The sequence below is a fragment of the Bactrocera oleae genome, chromosome 2 (assembly GCF_042242935.1).
Source record: "Bactrocera oleae isolate idBacOlea1 chromosome 2, idBacOlea1, whole genome shotgun sequence".
NCBI classification, from domain to species: Eukaryota; Metazoa; Arthropoda; class Insecta; order Diptera; family Tephritidae; genus Bactrocera; species Bactrocera oleae.
The window spans coordinates 86,812,937-86,829,905 of NC_091536.1; the positions used below are offsets into that span (position 1 = coordinate 86,812,937).

Genomic DNA, 16,969 nt, shown 5'->3' on the forward strand with positions numbered 1-16,969 from the left:
CATTTGTTGGTGTATGCAAAATTGTATGTAGAAATGCATTTCTGTGAAATGTCCGGCATATTTTGCATGCATTTTCATGTACGAGTATGTTGTGTGTAATACGCGTGTAAGCATTACTGAATGCAATATATAATATTAAGCATATAAGTATATTTTCTATGCATGTAGTGTAAATATTTTTGTTGTTAATAAGTTTATATAAATGTTTATATATGTATATGGTATGTACGTGTGTATGTAAATATTTTCGTTCACTTTCTGCAAGGCGCCACAAGAGTGGTTAGAACTTATATAGCGTACATAAATATGTTTGGGATGTGTAAGGAATCGTAAATAAATTCTTTCTAAACGATAATATGTTATCTAATTATTATTATTTTTTTGGTTATATTGTTAGTATTGGAAAACTTTCGTATCAATCGTTTATTTCTAGACGCTTTCGTATAAAGATTAAAAATGGATAGATTAAGTTTTTCGTTTTTCTTTTTCTCTTTTGTTATACAAAGTGTAGATGTTTACAGTTATATATCAAATATATAGTAAATCACTATATAGGTACATGCTATAAAGTAAATAAAGCATTTTTCACAAGTGGTATATAAGTAAATGTACTAAATTAGCAATGTGTGTATGTGTTAATTTAATTTCTATTTACTTTCCATCACGTTTTTATGTAAATTCTTTGTAACATATACATATATATAAGCTTGATTTGCTTAGAGAAAGAGATCGTGTGTTATTTTATAACATAATATTTTTGTAGTGTGTGTATTTTTTATTATTCTTTTTTTCCATTGATATTTGCATTAAAAACTATCGATTTCTGAACTACTTTAAAAACGTCTAGGCAATCGCATTTGTGAGAGTTGTTCTTATGCTTTTTTAATTGTTTTTTTCATTTTTTTTGCTTTCGTTTTAGTAGATTTTTTGTACATGATATTTATAGTACATTTACGAGTTCATGTATATGCATGTGTTGGCGTTTCTACCAAAAACAAAGCAATTTTAAAATTCTTCCCCAAATTTTAAAATCGGAATTGTTTTTGCCCACTCATTACGCTTATTAAACGCAAGAATATAGTTTTCATTGAGACTTCGTTGCGTATTTACAATTTTTTTCCTAATATTACTCGTAATTTTACAGATAATAAATGTGAACTTCTATGACTTAATATTATATATGTATATAGACGTTTTCGAGTTCGATTAATAGTTACATGTAAAGGCATCGCAAATATACATATAGACATGTATTGACATATGTTTGCATGTTCTAAAATGTACAGAGATAAGCATATTATGCATTCGGGTAAAAGATAAAGCGATATTGAAATGAAATGGAAAAAAAAACGCTTTGTAAAATATATTAATAATTAAATTAAAATTTGAAGTTTGTTATAAAATTTCTTTTGCCGAATGTAGTAATAGTAAATTGAGCAAGAAGTGTTGTCATTTTTTTTAACTGAAAATATCGTACTTTAACATGCGAGTAAAAAATCTTCCCCAATTTTTCACTCGCCAGTTAAAGAATTGCAACTATATTTTGTTTTAAAATTTTTGTCTTTAATAAAAAAAAATTAAACTAAGACATTAAATTGCAAATATGAACAGTTTGTGCTTTATTATTATTATTTATTTTTATGTGAAATGTTATATATATATGCATAAAAATAAGAAAAAAATTCAAGCAGAGCGTAGTTGGTGTTAGCATAACCTCAAAACGTTGACGTTGACGAATAATTTGCTAAAATTCCGCCTTGTTACGAAGGTTCTTATGATTATTAATTTTTTTCCGCCTAAACGCGCTACAAATCACAAGGCGCATTTTGGGTTTTTAAATATATTTATTTATGCTAATTTCAATGCTACGCTACTAGTTCAATCTATTTGAAAATATTTTGTTTAAATATGAAATGTTTAATATGCGCCTTATTCGCTACCGGAATATTAGAATTTTGAATACCATTTAATATGTACGTGTATGTATGTATGAAAAGTCCCTAAATGTTTAAAAGTGTTGTACGCGGTTTTTGAAGAGTAAAAATGTTTAAGGTGCACAAATGGCGCTTGCGTAGTATTGTTTTTTTTTTTTACTTTATTGTTATAATCTTTATTTATAAGTTCATTTAAATTGATTTTAAAAATAAATCTATTTGCGCAAAAGACGTATGTATGTTTAAAAATAAATAGCGTATATATGTATTGCGTAGTTGTTTCTATATTTTTTTTTTACTTTTTTTTGTTGGTTTTGTAAAATATTATTCCGAAAAATTGGCTAGGTATGTATTCAAAGTTTCGTACTATTTGCAGTTAAGTGTGTAGGTTTTTCTATATTTATATTTCCTTCTACTATTCGTTATTCTATTTGTTTGTTTTTGTAACCGTTATTTTTAGTTTATTCTGTAACTACCATGGTTATTGTTATATTGTGCTTACCGCCGGTTTTTAAGGTACATACATGCAATGGTAAATATATTTTAAAAAAATGTTTTTTTTTATATTTATTTATTTATATAGAAAAATTTGGCGTGTACGATAGCTCTGCAAGATTGTGTAAAAATGTTGTTGCATGTGTTTGTGTGTGTGTGTTTGCTTACATTTGTAATATCACTAGGATAGGAAGATGAATGTCAGCGAAAGTTTCATTATATTTTTCATGCGAATTTTACGAAATTATAGTTAAGTAATTTAATTATAAATATTTTTTTAAGTTTAAGTTGTTTCTTGTTAATTTTTTGCTCGAATTTAAAGCTAACACTTCGTTAAATTTTATTAATTTTCTGCGTTTTAAAATTGCTCGCGGTTTTTTTTACTATTTTTTAATTTAATTTAAATCATTTTAAATATTTTTCTTACATTTACGGTGTATTTCTTTGGTTTTGTGTTTTAGATGTGCATACATATGTATAACGATTATCTGCTACATAAATTATGTTAAATATATTATATATATATATATATATATATTATATATATTATAGGTTTGGTGTTAAAAGCTGCAAGTATTCGCGTTTATTTTTATCGTTTTTTAATTTTTTTTGTTTTTTTTGAAGAAGAAGAAATAAAAATATGAATTTGTTATGCAAGTTTTTTTATCGTTTTTAACAAAGCATTTTTCTGTGTATTTGCGTTTCAGTTTTGTATGACATTATTTGCTGTTAAAATAAATAAGTATCTTAAATATTTCTTTTTTTAAATATTTTTTTTCTTTTTTTATTAATTTTTTTCTTTCTTAAAGTGTTTGTGTGCTATTCACTCATTTGCATTTTTAACTACTTGTGCTTAGCTATAGCCATCACTCTCGTATTAATTTTATACATATATGCACATAATATTTTTAATTGTTTTTCTTTTTGTTTTAACATTCTTGTAGTTTCGACTTACAAGTATATCTTTTGATTTGTCTTCTTTAACTTTTTTCATACACACATGTGTATATTTACGCATAGATTTTTATTTTCTTTTGTTTTAGCATATATTTTTAATTTGTCATATATTTCTTATGTTTCACTTCTTGTTTCAGCCTGAATCTACTTCCTTCAATCACTTTTCCGGGACTATAATCTCGACCGCCACACTTTCAGCTGCTGGATTAGCAGTTATGTTAGTGATAAGCGGCATTTGTTGTTGTTGTTGTTGATGTTGATGATGCTGATGTGGATGCTGATGCTGATTGTGATACTGCGAGCCCTTCCTCTCCAGTTGACCGACATTAGCTACATTGCCTGGAGCCACGGAATTACTACGCGTCGAACGTATAGACGTGGCTGATGCGTTGCTCGCGCTGGCGCTGCCCGAATGTGACCCTGCTCGTATGTAAAGAAAGCATATATAACCATGAGTAAAAGAGAAACATATAATGGTGTGATTTTTCATTTATCATTAAGTGTGGGAGTTAAGCATAAATTTAGTTAAATTCGGGTAGATAACACTTTCAGCTACAAAACATTTACAAAAACACTTTATTATATACAATATTGCATATGTAATTATAAAAACGTAAATATTTTACAAAACAGTTAATTAGTACGTACGTACAACTTAGTTATACTCGTATATTACATCGTTACAACAATTATACATACATCAACTATTTACAGCGCACATTTCTAGACACACCTTTTTCTATTTTTGTACTGAAAAACAAGTAAATTATACACAAAATCAGCGAATTTGCTTCTTTTTTTTGCACTTGGCATAAATTTTGTAATTTCGCAATTTTTGTATATAATAATTAGTTACGACAATCGCAGCACATCTAAAGCGTCAAATAAGTTGTAGAAAAAAAAATGGTCGTGAAAGCAACTGAAGTTCGAATCAAAATCGGTAAGCTCCAAATGAATGCAATAAAATAAATTAGCCGCCATCTTGACAAGAGAAATAAAAGCATGTCATCTTTCATACATAATTCAGAGATAACGTATCGGTATCGGTTATTTGGATTCATATAATTTCTACTTACAAACCTACTTGTATCATAATCATAACGATCTAGAACCACTCATTCGTTATATTGGGTTTTCATGCAATAATTTAATAAAATAATTGCATATTGATTAACTGTATTTAACTCGTCTTAAAACTAATTACCGTTACAAAATTTCTCTCGACTTTAGAGGATTTCTATTAATTATAATGAATCGGTCAGTTTTTATTAAGCTCAACAACGGAAATGACGAATGACTTGAAAGCAGATTTTTTGTTCTTGTATCATGTAAAAAATTGAACATTTTTACAAGAGTTGAGTATTATATAATGTTGTCATATAATGGGGAAACACTTTCATTCAGAGAAGACACATTCGAATGCTATTTTTTACTTAATTTTACTGCAGTTAACCTAACATTTAGCGTTACTTTATAGGTTAGCGAGAAAAGTAGGGGATTTTTAGAAAGTTTAGCAAGCTTAAAAAAAGGTTTAAAAACTGTATCTGAGTTTAGTATTCTAGCGGACAAAATACCGTGTTGACGAACGGATTCCTGAAGCGTAAATGCTGAAGAAATAAAAAGCACTGTTGAACCGAACAGGTTTTATTTATATATGTGTACGTGAAGATCTGAGTCGACCTATGTCCGTCTGTCTGTCTATATACGCGAACTAGTCCTTCAGTTTTGAAATATCGATCTGAAATTATGCGCACGTCATTTGCTCTCCAAAAAGCTGATCATTTGTCGGAAACGTCAATATCGGACCACTATAGCATATAGCTGTCATACAAACTGTTCGATCAAAATTGAGTCCTTGTATGGGAAACTTTTAATCTAACCAGATATCTACGCGAAATTTGTCCAAAGCAAAACTAAAATTTCCAAACAAATTGTTCAGATCAGACCACTATAGCATATATCTGCCATACAAACTGACCGACTAAAATCAAGATAGAGATCTGTTTATACTATGGTATTTTATGCTATAAGAAATGCACCTGTGGAAATTATTATGGCTATGGTGCAGCCAAAGTTAATGTTATTTCTTTTTTTAATTTGGTTCAAAATCCTTATTTTAATATTTCGGAGAACATTCTGATCCGCAATGGACATCGTGACTAAATTGATCACCACTTTTCGGCTTCTTGATATTACAATGGCTTTCTGTTGCGTCCCACCAATTTAATTCGATGTCAAAACTCATCTGCCGTTGATCATATGATATAAAGTGATCCATTTTCAGCTGCACTTTTCTCAGCAACTTTTTCGTTGTTTTTACCACTGTTTTAAACTTAAGTATGACTGCTATGCCGTAAGCTTTGTAATATGTATATTTATCCAAGTTATTAGGATATTGTATGCCACGAGTACTAGGCTCATATTCTAACGAGTTTATTGCAGTTTTGCATGAGCGTATTTAATATTTATGTAATATACTTGTAAAAAGTAGGAGGTTTGCGCTCGTAAAAATACTGTGTATGTTTGCATGTAGGTTGTAAGTATATATAAGTAGATATGTATCTAGGAGTATATTCGAACAGTCTAGCTTCACATGGTATATAATCAACGGCTACTGCTACTAAGTTGCATACATATGTATATAAGTATGTACATAAAAGAAATATGCGTGTGTCTGTGTGTGTGTTGAAGTATTAACTAAAGAATTCTACGGTTGCAACTACTTGGTGTCACTATGCACTAACAAACACACCTTTATAACGGCATGTATAAGTACATACATACATACTTGTATGTACGTGGATAAGGTAGTATGGTGTAGTTGGAAGATATTGAATAGAACTACAAGTATTTGTTTCAGCTATGAATACCAAAACAAAATTAGGTCCACTAAACATTCAAATCTAATTCTTAGCTTTTAAATACAAACAACATACACGTGTGTGTGTTTGCCGAAATGAACGCAAGAACAGCTAATGCCTGCGCCTCCGACTCACATACTCGCGCTTATTTAGCCATCTTAACGCTTAGTGTAGGCAATTTGGAACGGTTCATTCAGAATTTGTTCGCCTTGATGGCAACGGCTGGCGGCGTGGTCAAGCACATAGCCGTCTCGATGTCGATATCCGAATTCGCATTGGCTGTGGCAGTTGCGTTGGACTGTGGCGGTTCTGGCGGTTGTGATTGTGGTGATGGTGGCTGGTGGTGGTGATGGTGTTGGTACGTTGTGTGTGTGGTCGGCGTGTACGGCGCGTATGTGTGCGGTGCGTGCATGGTCGTGTGGGGATGCTCGAGTAGACGCGAGCAATTCGATACGTCGCTAACACGGGAGTCACTTGATCGAGTGTTGCTCTTGGAACGCGTCATACGCCCTGCTTTGTGATCTGTTTCAATGGAATTAGCCAATGTCATACATCAATCGATTTGTAATTGTTGGCAGTTAACGTTTAAGTGATGATTATTATATACTTAGACTTAGATTATGATACGACTGATAGCTTTATCATTAAATATAGGAATTTATAATTTTCTTCAAGAAAAATTCAAAAGTTCTACTTATGCTATTTTTGGTTATAAATACCTTGAATATCGCTTTTCAAACAACGACAAGGACCAGACAAAAACCTCAAATAACAAGAATGTTATTATTATATTTAGGCTTATGCTAGAAACATACCATAGTGGAGCTTAAGCAAAAACAGCGAAGAAAAAATAACTAATTTTCACAAAAAATACTTAAATTTAGAGTTGCTTATTAATTTTTCGGTTTTGTTGGCATTTTTGATTCGCCCCACTAAAAACCGGGGTTGTCATTTAAGTATATAAATATGAATTATTGTAGAAGTATACATAAATAAATGAAATCAAAGCTGGACACATACATACATAGACTGTAATTTCTTTTGCAAACTCAAACAGCTCTCGAGATACTAATTTTAATGTCGCCTTTAAGGAACATATAAGTAACTTATGGCAGAGCTACCGCTTATCGAAAAATTAGTAAAACTAACTTTAAGAGGATGCTAATTCAAACTTATTTTGAACCACTTGAAGAGTGGAAAAGTGGCGAGATGGACAGGTGGACAGGTGGACAGGGACGTAGGGACAAGCATCTATACAAACTAAATAATCGATTGGAAAGAGGTGTCTTTTCAGCAAAATTAGATACCAAAATCGCCTTCTCTTTACCAGACCACTGCAGTGACTTCCAAGCGAAGATCCCGGCAATCTAAGAAAGCCTTGTTGTTCTGATACACATAATCACAATTGGCCCCCTATAGGACTAGGTGCGTCGTCAGACAGCCACTCTACCTACCAATCTACCTACCTACCAGCTGTCAGAAAAGCAATAAATCTGAATAGCAATAGACGGTTGCATCGAAGCGAAACCTTCACAAATAAATAAGTTTTCATACAAGAACTTGATTGTGTGTACAAAACGATGTGTGCAAAAATTCAGATCGATATCTCAAAATCTGTGGGACTAGTTCTTAAAAACTGAGAGACGTATACATGGACAGAAGGACGAACGGACAGACGGACATACTAAATCGACTCATCATGTTATCATTTATATATGTATTTTATAAAGTCTCCGACGTTCTAGGTTTGAATCTGAACAAAAACCGTTATTTTACGGCAGATATATGGCAACCCTTTTTCAAAACGGGATGAATTTGTTATATGCTTCTCCGGAGCCCGCTGTGCTCGTATATCAAATTTAAATATAGTTCGATTAACTTTCAAGTGGTAATAAAAGCGAATGCAGAATTCCAAAACTAAACTAGAGCAGCAGCCCAAATAATCTAATATGCGAGCGTATTCGTTAAAAAAAATTGTTCGAAATTCAGAAGCTGCGTCCAACTTTGATATATATTAAGACTCCATACATATAAATACAATAAGAATTTAATTATGGATTCAAAAAAAACTTTAAGCGAAATGAGCTCACAACAAAAAATTACTTAAATTTAGCAAAACCAGCGATGAATGAAATAAATCGAAAATTGAAAATTAGTTACAATGCAAGGAAGATATGAAATATTTGAAGTAGCTGATTCACAAAGCCTTGTAAGATACAATTACAAAATATTTTACTTCAAAAGCCATTCTCAAAACTTAATCAACTGATATTATTTGGATAAGTTTTTTGTTTTCCATTTCAGTCAATTAAATCTATGGGACGAATCGTATATTGCAAGGAATTGTGAGCACACTAGGTGTTTTTTCTGGTAACCTTACTGCAAGGAGGCACATACATACAAATTATGCATAAAAATATGTACGAAGTTATATTTTTTATAATTTTTATAAAGTTCCTTTAGATACTTTAATTAATTTAGGAAAATTATTAAAAATTTTTGGGTAATTTTTTTTTTTTGTTTTGGCATTTAACTTTCAGTTGAAATTTTTGGATTTTGGATACAAACCTGTCTTACCTAACGACGGATTCGGCGAATGCGGACGTAGCGAAGCCATGCTCGGCTGGCGCGACGGTGCTCGCACCGACATACGCGAGCCGCGTCGCTCCTGGCCGTGCAAGAGTTTGCTATCACGCAAAAGCGATACGTTCATGAGACGTGGATTCGGTGTGTTGAAAATTGTCCGGTTCTCACGCCAACGTGCCCTGAGTAAATGTTTATTATTGGCGTATAATTTGTGTTATTAACAACAACAATAACAACAACAAACATTAGTTGTTTTTATTATTATAATTTTTTTTTTGTTTTGGTGATGTTGACGATGGACGTCGGTACGGTGGGACATGATAAAAATAGAACAAAAAGAAATAGAAACAAAACGAGCTCGATCAACGCAATTCAAGCAAATTATATTTTAATAGTGATTTTTTCATTTTTTTTCTTTAGTTTTGGTTTTTGAAAAATAATTACACAACAATTTATATTAATATTGTAGTTAGTATTAAATTTTCAAGCATTTGCATTTATGCATGTATGGTATGTATGTAATCGTGTAATGAACTCAAAAGTTTAACATTATATAACACAATTTGTATGTACGGATGTTTGTATATATGTATGATTTGTGTTAATTATTGCAACAAATTCTAGGCGACACGGCGACTCAATTCAATAACATCAATATGTAATCGTATGGGCGTAGCTAAAAATCAACTTTAAAAACCAGTATGCAGAAAATAGGGTGAATTGAAATGTTTTAAAAAATATTTTTTGTGTATAAAAACTTGCTTTAAGATAGAATTCAAAATTTTGGATGTTTTGCATAGAAAAATAAAACCTCAGAAGAAAAGTGACTTTCAAAAAATATAATGCATTTTAACTAACATGCTTTTGAATTAAGTTCAGTAATTATTTCTAATTGCTGTAACAATTTTGAGCTGGAAGAAACTTAAACTGTGAAATTCAAAAATATTTATTCGAATTTTAGAACAAAATTTTATTTAGTTAGATACTATATACGAAAAAGCAAAAAACAAGTATTAAACAATGTATAAGATCAATAAGCAAATAAAACAGCTTTAAATTTTTTTAGCTACGCCCACAATAAGTTTTTTTCTTTTTTCATTATTATTTGTTATCTATTACATGTATACTTAGGTTAGAAATTGCCGTGATTGAACAATAATAACATTTAATCCACTAAAAGCATAAAACAATACTAATTAATATTTAATATTAACATATTTAACGTATATAAGGCCTCCGAGAGGGATTCATTAAACAAATTATATTTTATATAAAAAAGGATTACTAATTTTGAACTTTTATTGGAAAAAAAATTTTAATTTTTCAAAATATTTAAATTTATATTGAGAATAACTGGTTAATATTGATATATATCTTCTGTAATTTGGAGCTTCTTTTTGACTCATTTTATAACAAATTGAAAATTGATTTGAATTGAAAATTATTTTTAACTACATATATTATATATGTATATGGTAGTCACTCTAGTGAAATTAATTCACATTGTTCGCAGAGATTCGAGTAAATTCCAAGGCAAGGTGGACTTAGTTCTCTCTCAAGATGTCAATTAATATTTTAGAAAGCTTTTTTTAAAAGAACTACGTTAATCGTTATGATTAAAAACCAAATACACGACACAAGGTTTTGAAAACTAGTCTTTTGAGAGAGGTCGTAAGCCTAGGTATCAAGGCATATAGTATATATATAATAACATCTCTTTGACAAAACTGCATAAGCCTTAAGGACAAAATTTTTCTAAATAATAGAAACTTATTAATTTGCAATTATTTTGTGATTATTCGCGACCTCTTTCAAGCCGAAAAATGAGAGTATACGCTACTTGAATTGGGACACTCAATTATACATTTTAAAAATGTCTCTCAACTCTCTCGCACGTATTTTACTGTATTTTAGTAGATTTTTCATTTCTTTTGTTTTATGTTTTAGTGATTTTCTTATTTATTTGCTTGTATTGTGTACATTTAACAAAAATTGTAACACGTATATATGTATATAGAGATTTTTTCCAACCGGAAAATGACATAATCGCTCTCGGTGCTGGTGATTGTTATTGCAATAAGCAAAACAAATAAAATTATATATTATTAACAAATGCCAAAAATGGTAATTTAAAAAGTGGACGTTTATACAAAATTGTATAAATATGTACTTTTGTATTGAGAATATCAAAAAAATTACTCACTGGCTAAATAATCGAAGGACGACACAAATTATAATAAACATCAATGCCATTCCTACCAGTACGCCAATCATAGCCGGATCGATATAAGTCTCCGGTCCACGCTTATCGCCACGGCCTATATTGAAAAGAAAAAGGCTTTTATATTTATTTGTAGTTTCAATACGGTTCATTATGGAAAGAGAAAAGAGAATTCAAATTAAAAACAAAAATCAAATATATGAAACGCTTGTTTTTTTTTAAATAAAAGTAAATAAATGTAGATATTTTTATTTTTGTATTTATATACTTTTATAAATATATTTATACTTGTGTAAGTGCGCATAAAATGAAAAAATATCTACAATATTTATTCTACTTTTTTCCTTGTAAAATAATAAATTGTATGTAAAACATATACGTGGTATGGCTATGGTTTTAGTGTGGTGGGCTAAAAATTTATAGTGCAGTTACCCTTGCATTCGACTGTCCCATCTTTGCCCCAAAAGGGCATCATTTCATAACGGCAAGTGCATCGTCCATCACGGCATTCGGTTTGGTAATGTTTTACCTCGCATTGTTCGTTAAAGAAACAAGATTCATTCACAGCAGCCTCTGAAATAAATATTACTCTATATAAAAAAAGTTTTCGATAATTTATTTCTGAAAGAAAACTTTGATATTAGTCATTTTCCTTAAGGGAATATTTTGTCTCTGAATTTCCCACCCAATCTAAAGTGTTATTCGATGGAAGTAGTAGGACAGTAACTCCTACCTTGTTTTGCAAGATGCTAATGATACACTCTTTTTGAGTAAAAATCGGGCATCTCCACTAAGGAGTTTCAGAATATATGGGTTTATATATAAGTTTACAAGGTTTTGTTGACTCGAGTTTTAGCTCTTCGTTGAGGAGTTTTTATGTATCGATTATGTATAGTTTTTCTATCGTGCCGGTAATATTGCAAGGCAGAGGTGTATCTGCGTTAACCTAAAAAATATTTTATTTTTTTAAAGCAAAACATGGAAAACTAGTAAAGAAGGGCTAAGTTAGGTTGGAACCGAACATTTTATACTACTGCAACTTGCAAGGATCAAAGCAAAATACCTTCAGATTTTAGGAAAGCTTTATATTAATAATTATTGCGAAACAACATTTATTATTCGAGGAAATCGTAAATGGATTACAATCAAATTTGGTTTTTTATAAGTTATATTATAGATCCCAGACTCATTTGGTTTTATTTACTTCGCGTCAGCTAAATTGTATTAAAATGATCTTCAAATGAAATATATGGGATATAAACTCAACTGAAGAAGCTTAATTTAATATAATGAGTTGATGTGAAAACGTCAAGCAGAGGATTGCAATTCATTATTTTAGGGATATAATTTGGAACAAAGTCTAGCCCAATTTCAATCATATTCCCACACAATTTTTTAAAAAATTCTTCATATAATTTTATTAAAGTATTACACATTTTGTCAGGTGGAAAGTCGGAAATTATTATACAGGCTATATAGGGACCTGAGAAGGGGATGGGCTGATTGAGTTTATTTAGACATTGCAAAGGGTAAACTTGAGGTCATTCTTTCAAGCAATTTTATAAATATATAACTCACACATTGAATGACCTGTTCGGCATAAAGTTTGTTCGAAAATAAATGGTAATACAATATTTGTAATATTTGGGAGTTGGAGTAATTCGTAGATTAAATTCACATATTTTCGGCATTAAACTATAGTACATTCAATATTATACGTTTATTGATTTTCGCTAAGATACCTTACTTATTGACTAATATATTGGGCATAAGCCCAACCAGAAGTCTGAAAATCTTATATTAGGTATATGAGATATAGGGGTAGTATTGACCCGATTTTATCTATTTTTGGCAATACAAAATACTATTAACATAATAAAATGCTCCCTGAGTTTCATTAAGATACCTCACATACCACCACCAACATATACGGAGTAAAATCAACCGGATGTTTGAAAATATATAGCTTGAATGGTTTAGGAGAAATATAAATTTAACTTATAAGGAGGTGGTGCCACGCCCACTTTTTAAAAAATTTGCAACCATAGATACCCTACATAATACAATCTTCTGTACCAAATTACAAATATATATCTTAGTTTAATATTTAGTTATGGCGTTTTATAAGTTTTCGATTAATAGCGTTTTGTGGGCGTCGCCGTGGTCCGATTACGCCCATCTACAATACCAAACTTTGTATGGTGACAAGGAACATGTGTACCAAGTTTCAGCAAGATATCTTAATTTTTACTCAAGTAACAGCTTGCACGGGCGGACGAACAGACAGACATCCGGATTTCAACTCGTCTCGCCATCCGGATCATTTATGTATATATAACCCTATATCCATCTCGATTAGTTTTAGGTGATGTGCAAAACCATTACGTGAACAAAAGTATTATAGTCCGTAGCAACATGTTGCAAGAGTGTAAGCATTTGTTTGGGAATGTCCATTACGCCAAATCATTTGTAATTTAGGATTAAATCTCTATAAACACTAAAAAATATGGTCGTTAAGGTCATTCAAAAGAATAAGCTCTATATTACACTCCACTGAAAAATTCAGAGGTTGCTTATGTTCTCATTTAAATTGATTTTATCTTCTTGTCTTTTGGATTATTATGATCTTAGACTGGAAGTATTGCGCAACGCATAACGGTCCATTTGAAAACACTCTTTGTATCAAAGAAAAAATCTCATCAAAAAGTCGCTTCACAACTCTTACTACTATGAAGAATATCTAACTAGAAGATTGCTTACATAATATCTGTTTCTTTAAATAAATTGGAAACCTTAAACACAAAATACAAGTACAACAAACCTTTTCCACATTTATCAATATGATTGGTCACTGGCAAATCCTCGGTACATTGACATGACTTCTTCTTTGCATCACAAATGGAGCCTGGAAAGCCGCACTCCAATGTGTTCTCACACTTATCGCCGAACTTCTTTTGTCCTCGGCTGGCATAGTCTGTGAAAAAAGTGCAATTTATTAGAATAAAAGTGCAGTAGATAAATAAAGCTTGAAATATTGCTATTTTTAGAAAGCCCTTCACAGTACAATGCAAATATATTTTTAAATATTTATGTATATATAAGTATATATATGTGTGTATGTGTGGTAGCTTCATACTATATATAGCACATAAATGAAAAAATATTTTAATATACATATACATATGCATAACAATGTAAATAAGCAGTGTGGGTCTGCCAGCCTACAAAGAAAATGCAGCACACCACGGCGTATGGGTAACCATAGCAAAAGCTTCACATAAAATATACAATAAATTATGTACATACAAATACAAAAATCTGTGGCCCCACCCTAAAGTGCCTGCATAATGCATCATATGTGTTATATTTATATGTGCATATGGTAAAATTGTAAACTTTTTTCTTTCCTCCATAATTCGCCCCAAAGGTCTGCATGCACAAATGTGCATTTGTATATAAATATATATAGATGTATATGCTATATATAGATATACATATGTATTGTATTTGTGTGTGTTTAAGTTTTATTGTTCTTTGCCAGCGTTTTGTATGTGTGCGGAAAAGGAATGTTGATGATATTTTGTTGGCTGCATGCTTGCCGCTGGGGAAAACAATGGCGTCAATTTTATAAAAAGGCACAGCATCAGCGATTCCGAAAATGCCAACACCAGCAACAATAGTGGCACATTCAAAAGGAAATACCAGAAGTATGCACACATCGCCATTTGTATGTGTATGTGTGTGTGTGTGAGAGTAACCCGTACGTTCAGTATGCAAACATCTACTTAAGGTGCTTTTACAACACACACACACATACGCATGCATACTTGTCCCAACGTTGGTGCATGTGTGTATTCAAGTGGTTTAGTTTAATTTTATTGTCTTACGGTACATCGGTTGTGCATATTTGATTATGCAGCCGCGCCGCCACATGCACGTGCTTGTGTATGTGTGTGGCTGAATTACAAATGTGCATTAAAATTCAGTTATGTGCCACATGCGTGTATGCATATAAGCTTATAACTTGGTATAAGTTCAAGTGGCATCAAAGATACAAATCTGTGGTGACCTGAAAATTGTTGCTCTACTTTCATCCACTACTTGCCTTTGTTTTTGTTATTTTCTTCTTGCTTTTCATTCTTATCTTCTTTTGTTCACAAACTAAAATCGGCTTTAGAGATAGTTTCAGCTTTTTAGAGTCGACTTAATTTTAATAATAAATAAATGCCATTGTATCCTTTTGTATTTGATATTCTTAAGCTTAGCCCTTAGCAAAAAATGGCAGAAGGTCAAAGCAAACCTTTTAACCTGGCAAAGAGCTTTAGAAATTTTTAGCCGAAGAAGCATCCAACACAAATATGTTTGTAAGAGCAATGAATAGTTATTTCTTAGCTTCTGAATTCACGTTATTTTGTCGAAAGACTTTAAACTTTTGTCGTATTAAAGCTTATGACTACATTGTAAGTCTTAAGTAGCTTACAGTAAATTAACATTAATTCGAAATATTTATTTATCTTAAAAAAAAATTAATCATGTCAAAATTTAGGAAAAAGTCAACGGAACTTTACTGAGTATCACGATTCCATTAATTAACACAAAGCTTAATAAATATTTTTTCCGCTACTTTTTAAAAAAACAAAAAAATACATTAACTTCGTTATATGCTATAGTAGTTCGAACTGAACCATTTGTTCGGAGATTATGGCATTGTCTTGGACAATAATCTATCCCAAATTTCGTTATTACATCTTGTCAACTAAAAAAGTTTTCCATACAAGAACTTGATTTGGATCGAGATCATTTTCTATGCCAGCTATATGATCTAGTGATCCGATCTGAACAATATGTTCGAAGATTTTTCTGAAGAATAATACTTGTATGTGACAAATTTTGTGAAAAACTATTTTCAAATAAAAAAGCTTTCCATAAAATAACTTGCTTTTGGTCGGTCAGTTTGTATGGCAGCTATATCCTACATTAGTCCGATATCTGCGGTTCTGACAAATGAACAGCTCTTTGTAGATAAAAGGAAAATTTCAATTTGCTATCTCAAAAACTGATAGTCTAGTTCGCTTTTATACAGACGGACAAGGCTTAATCAACTTAGCTCGTCACTCTGACCTTTTACAAGGGTTCCGTTTCCTTCGTTTCCTTCTGGGTGTTACACACTTTGTGGCAAGCCTAATAAGCCCTATTCATAGTATACAAATTATATTATGGTTTTTTTTTTCTCCTGTACCAGACCCTACCAAGTTACAATCATGTCATATTTTTAAACGGAAAAAGTCTTTGATAGATTTTCTTGTAAGAACCGGAGAGGTTGTCACAATATTGCTATAGAAATTGATCTTAATATTTACTTTTCAGTGGTCTTAAAATCGCCCTTCACCGTACCAAGTTTCACAATTCACCATCACAAGATTTAATAAACCGGACAAGCGCTTTTCCTTACCTCTTTCTTGATACGATAGTGTTCAGAAAGAGGTATCGTTGTGAAACTTTTCTTTCCTTTTTCAATTACAATACAAACGTTTCCATGTCAAGACATCTTTTTCACACGTTTTGCGAAATAAAAAATTTCTCTTGCATTTCCAATGCATATGGATAATAATTTAGCATATCGTATTCACGAACGCCGTCACAGTTAAGCAAGCAGTCAAGGACTCTTCCCAATCTTTTCCTGACGAAGTTATATCACATTATGGTAAAAATGACAACAACGAATCGAAATTAAGGGATTAAAATTTACTATTGCATTTTCAAAACAAAAAGTGTAAATTCCGATTTTTTAGCACTAACTCATCAATGCCATGTTTGAAAATAAATTCGATTTAGTTATAATATTGTATAACTTTAACTATCTAAGAAAATCATACATTTTAATTTTGTAATAATTTAATAACCATAAATCTTTA

The 16,969-nt window shown here is 31.1% G+C and overlaps 1 protein-coding gene across 6 annotated transcripts in view; it reads right to left on the reverse strand.

Moving 5' to 3' along the window:
* Positions 1-781: 781 nt before the first annotated feature.
* jus (julius seizure) overlaps positions 782-16,969 on the reverse strand; it is a 61,781-nt gene continuing 45,593 nt past the window's right edge. For 4 of the 6 annotated variants that reach the window (XR_011394950.1, XR_011394951.1, XR_011394949.1 and 1 more), the window contains exons 3-8: positions 13,876-14,028; positions 11,487-11,627; positions 11,037-11,151; positions 8,816-9,012; positions 6,323-6,769; positions 3,715-3,806 (exon numbers count right to left, since the gene is read on the reverse strand). Coding sequence is in view for 2 of the 6 variants with exons in the window: in XM_070105927.1 (XP_069962028.1) it covers positions 6,441-6,769; positions 8,816-9,012; positions 11,037-11,151; positions 11,487-11,627; positions 13,876-14,028 (935 nt within the window). In the remaining 4 variants the exon portion in view is untranslated. Of the gene's footprint in view, positions 3,807-6,321; positions 6,770-8,815; positions 9,013-11,036; positions 11,152-11,486; positions 11,628-13,875; positions 14,029-16,969 lie in introns of those variants that run through there. The other 2 variants (XM_036361208.2, XM_070105927.1) reach the window with 2 other exon arrangements.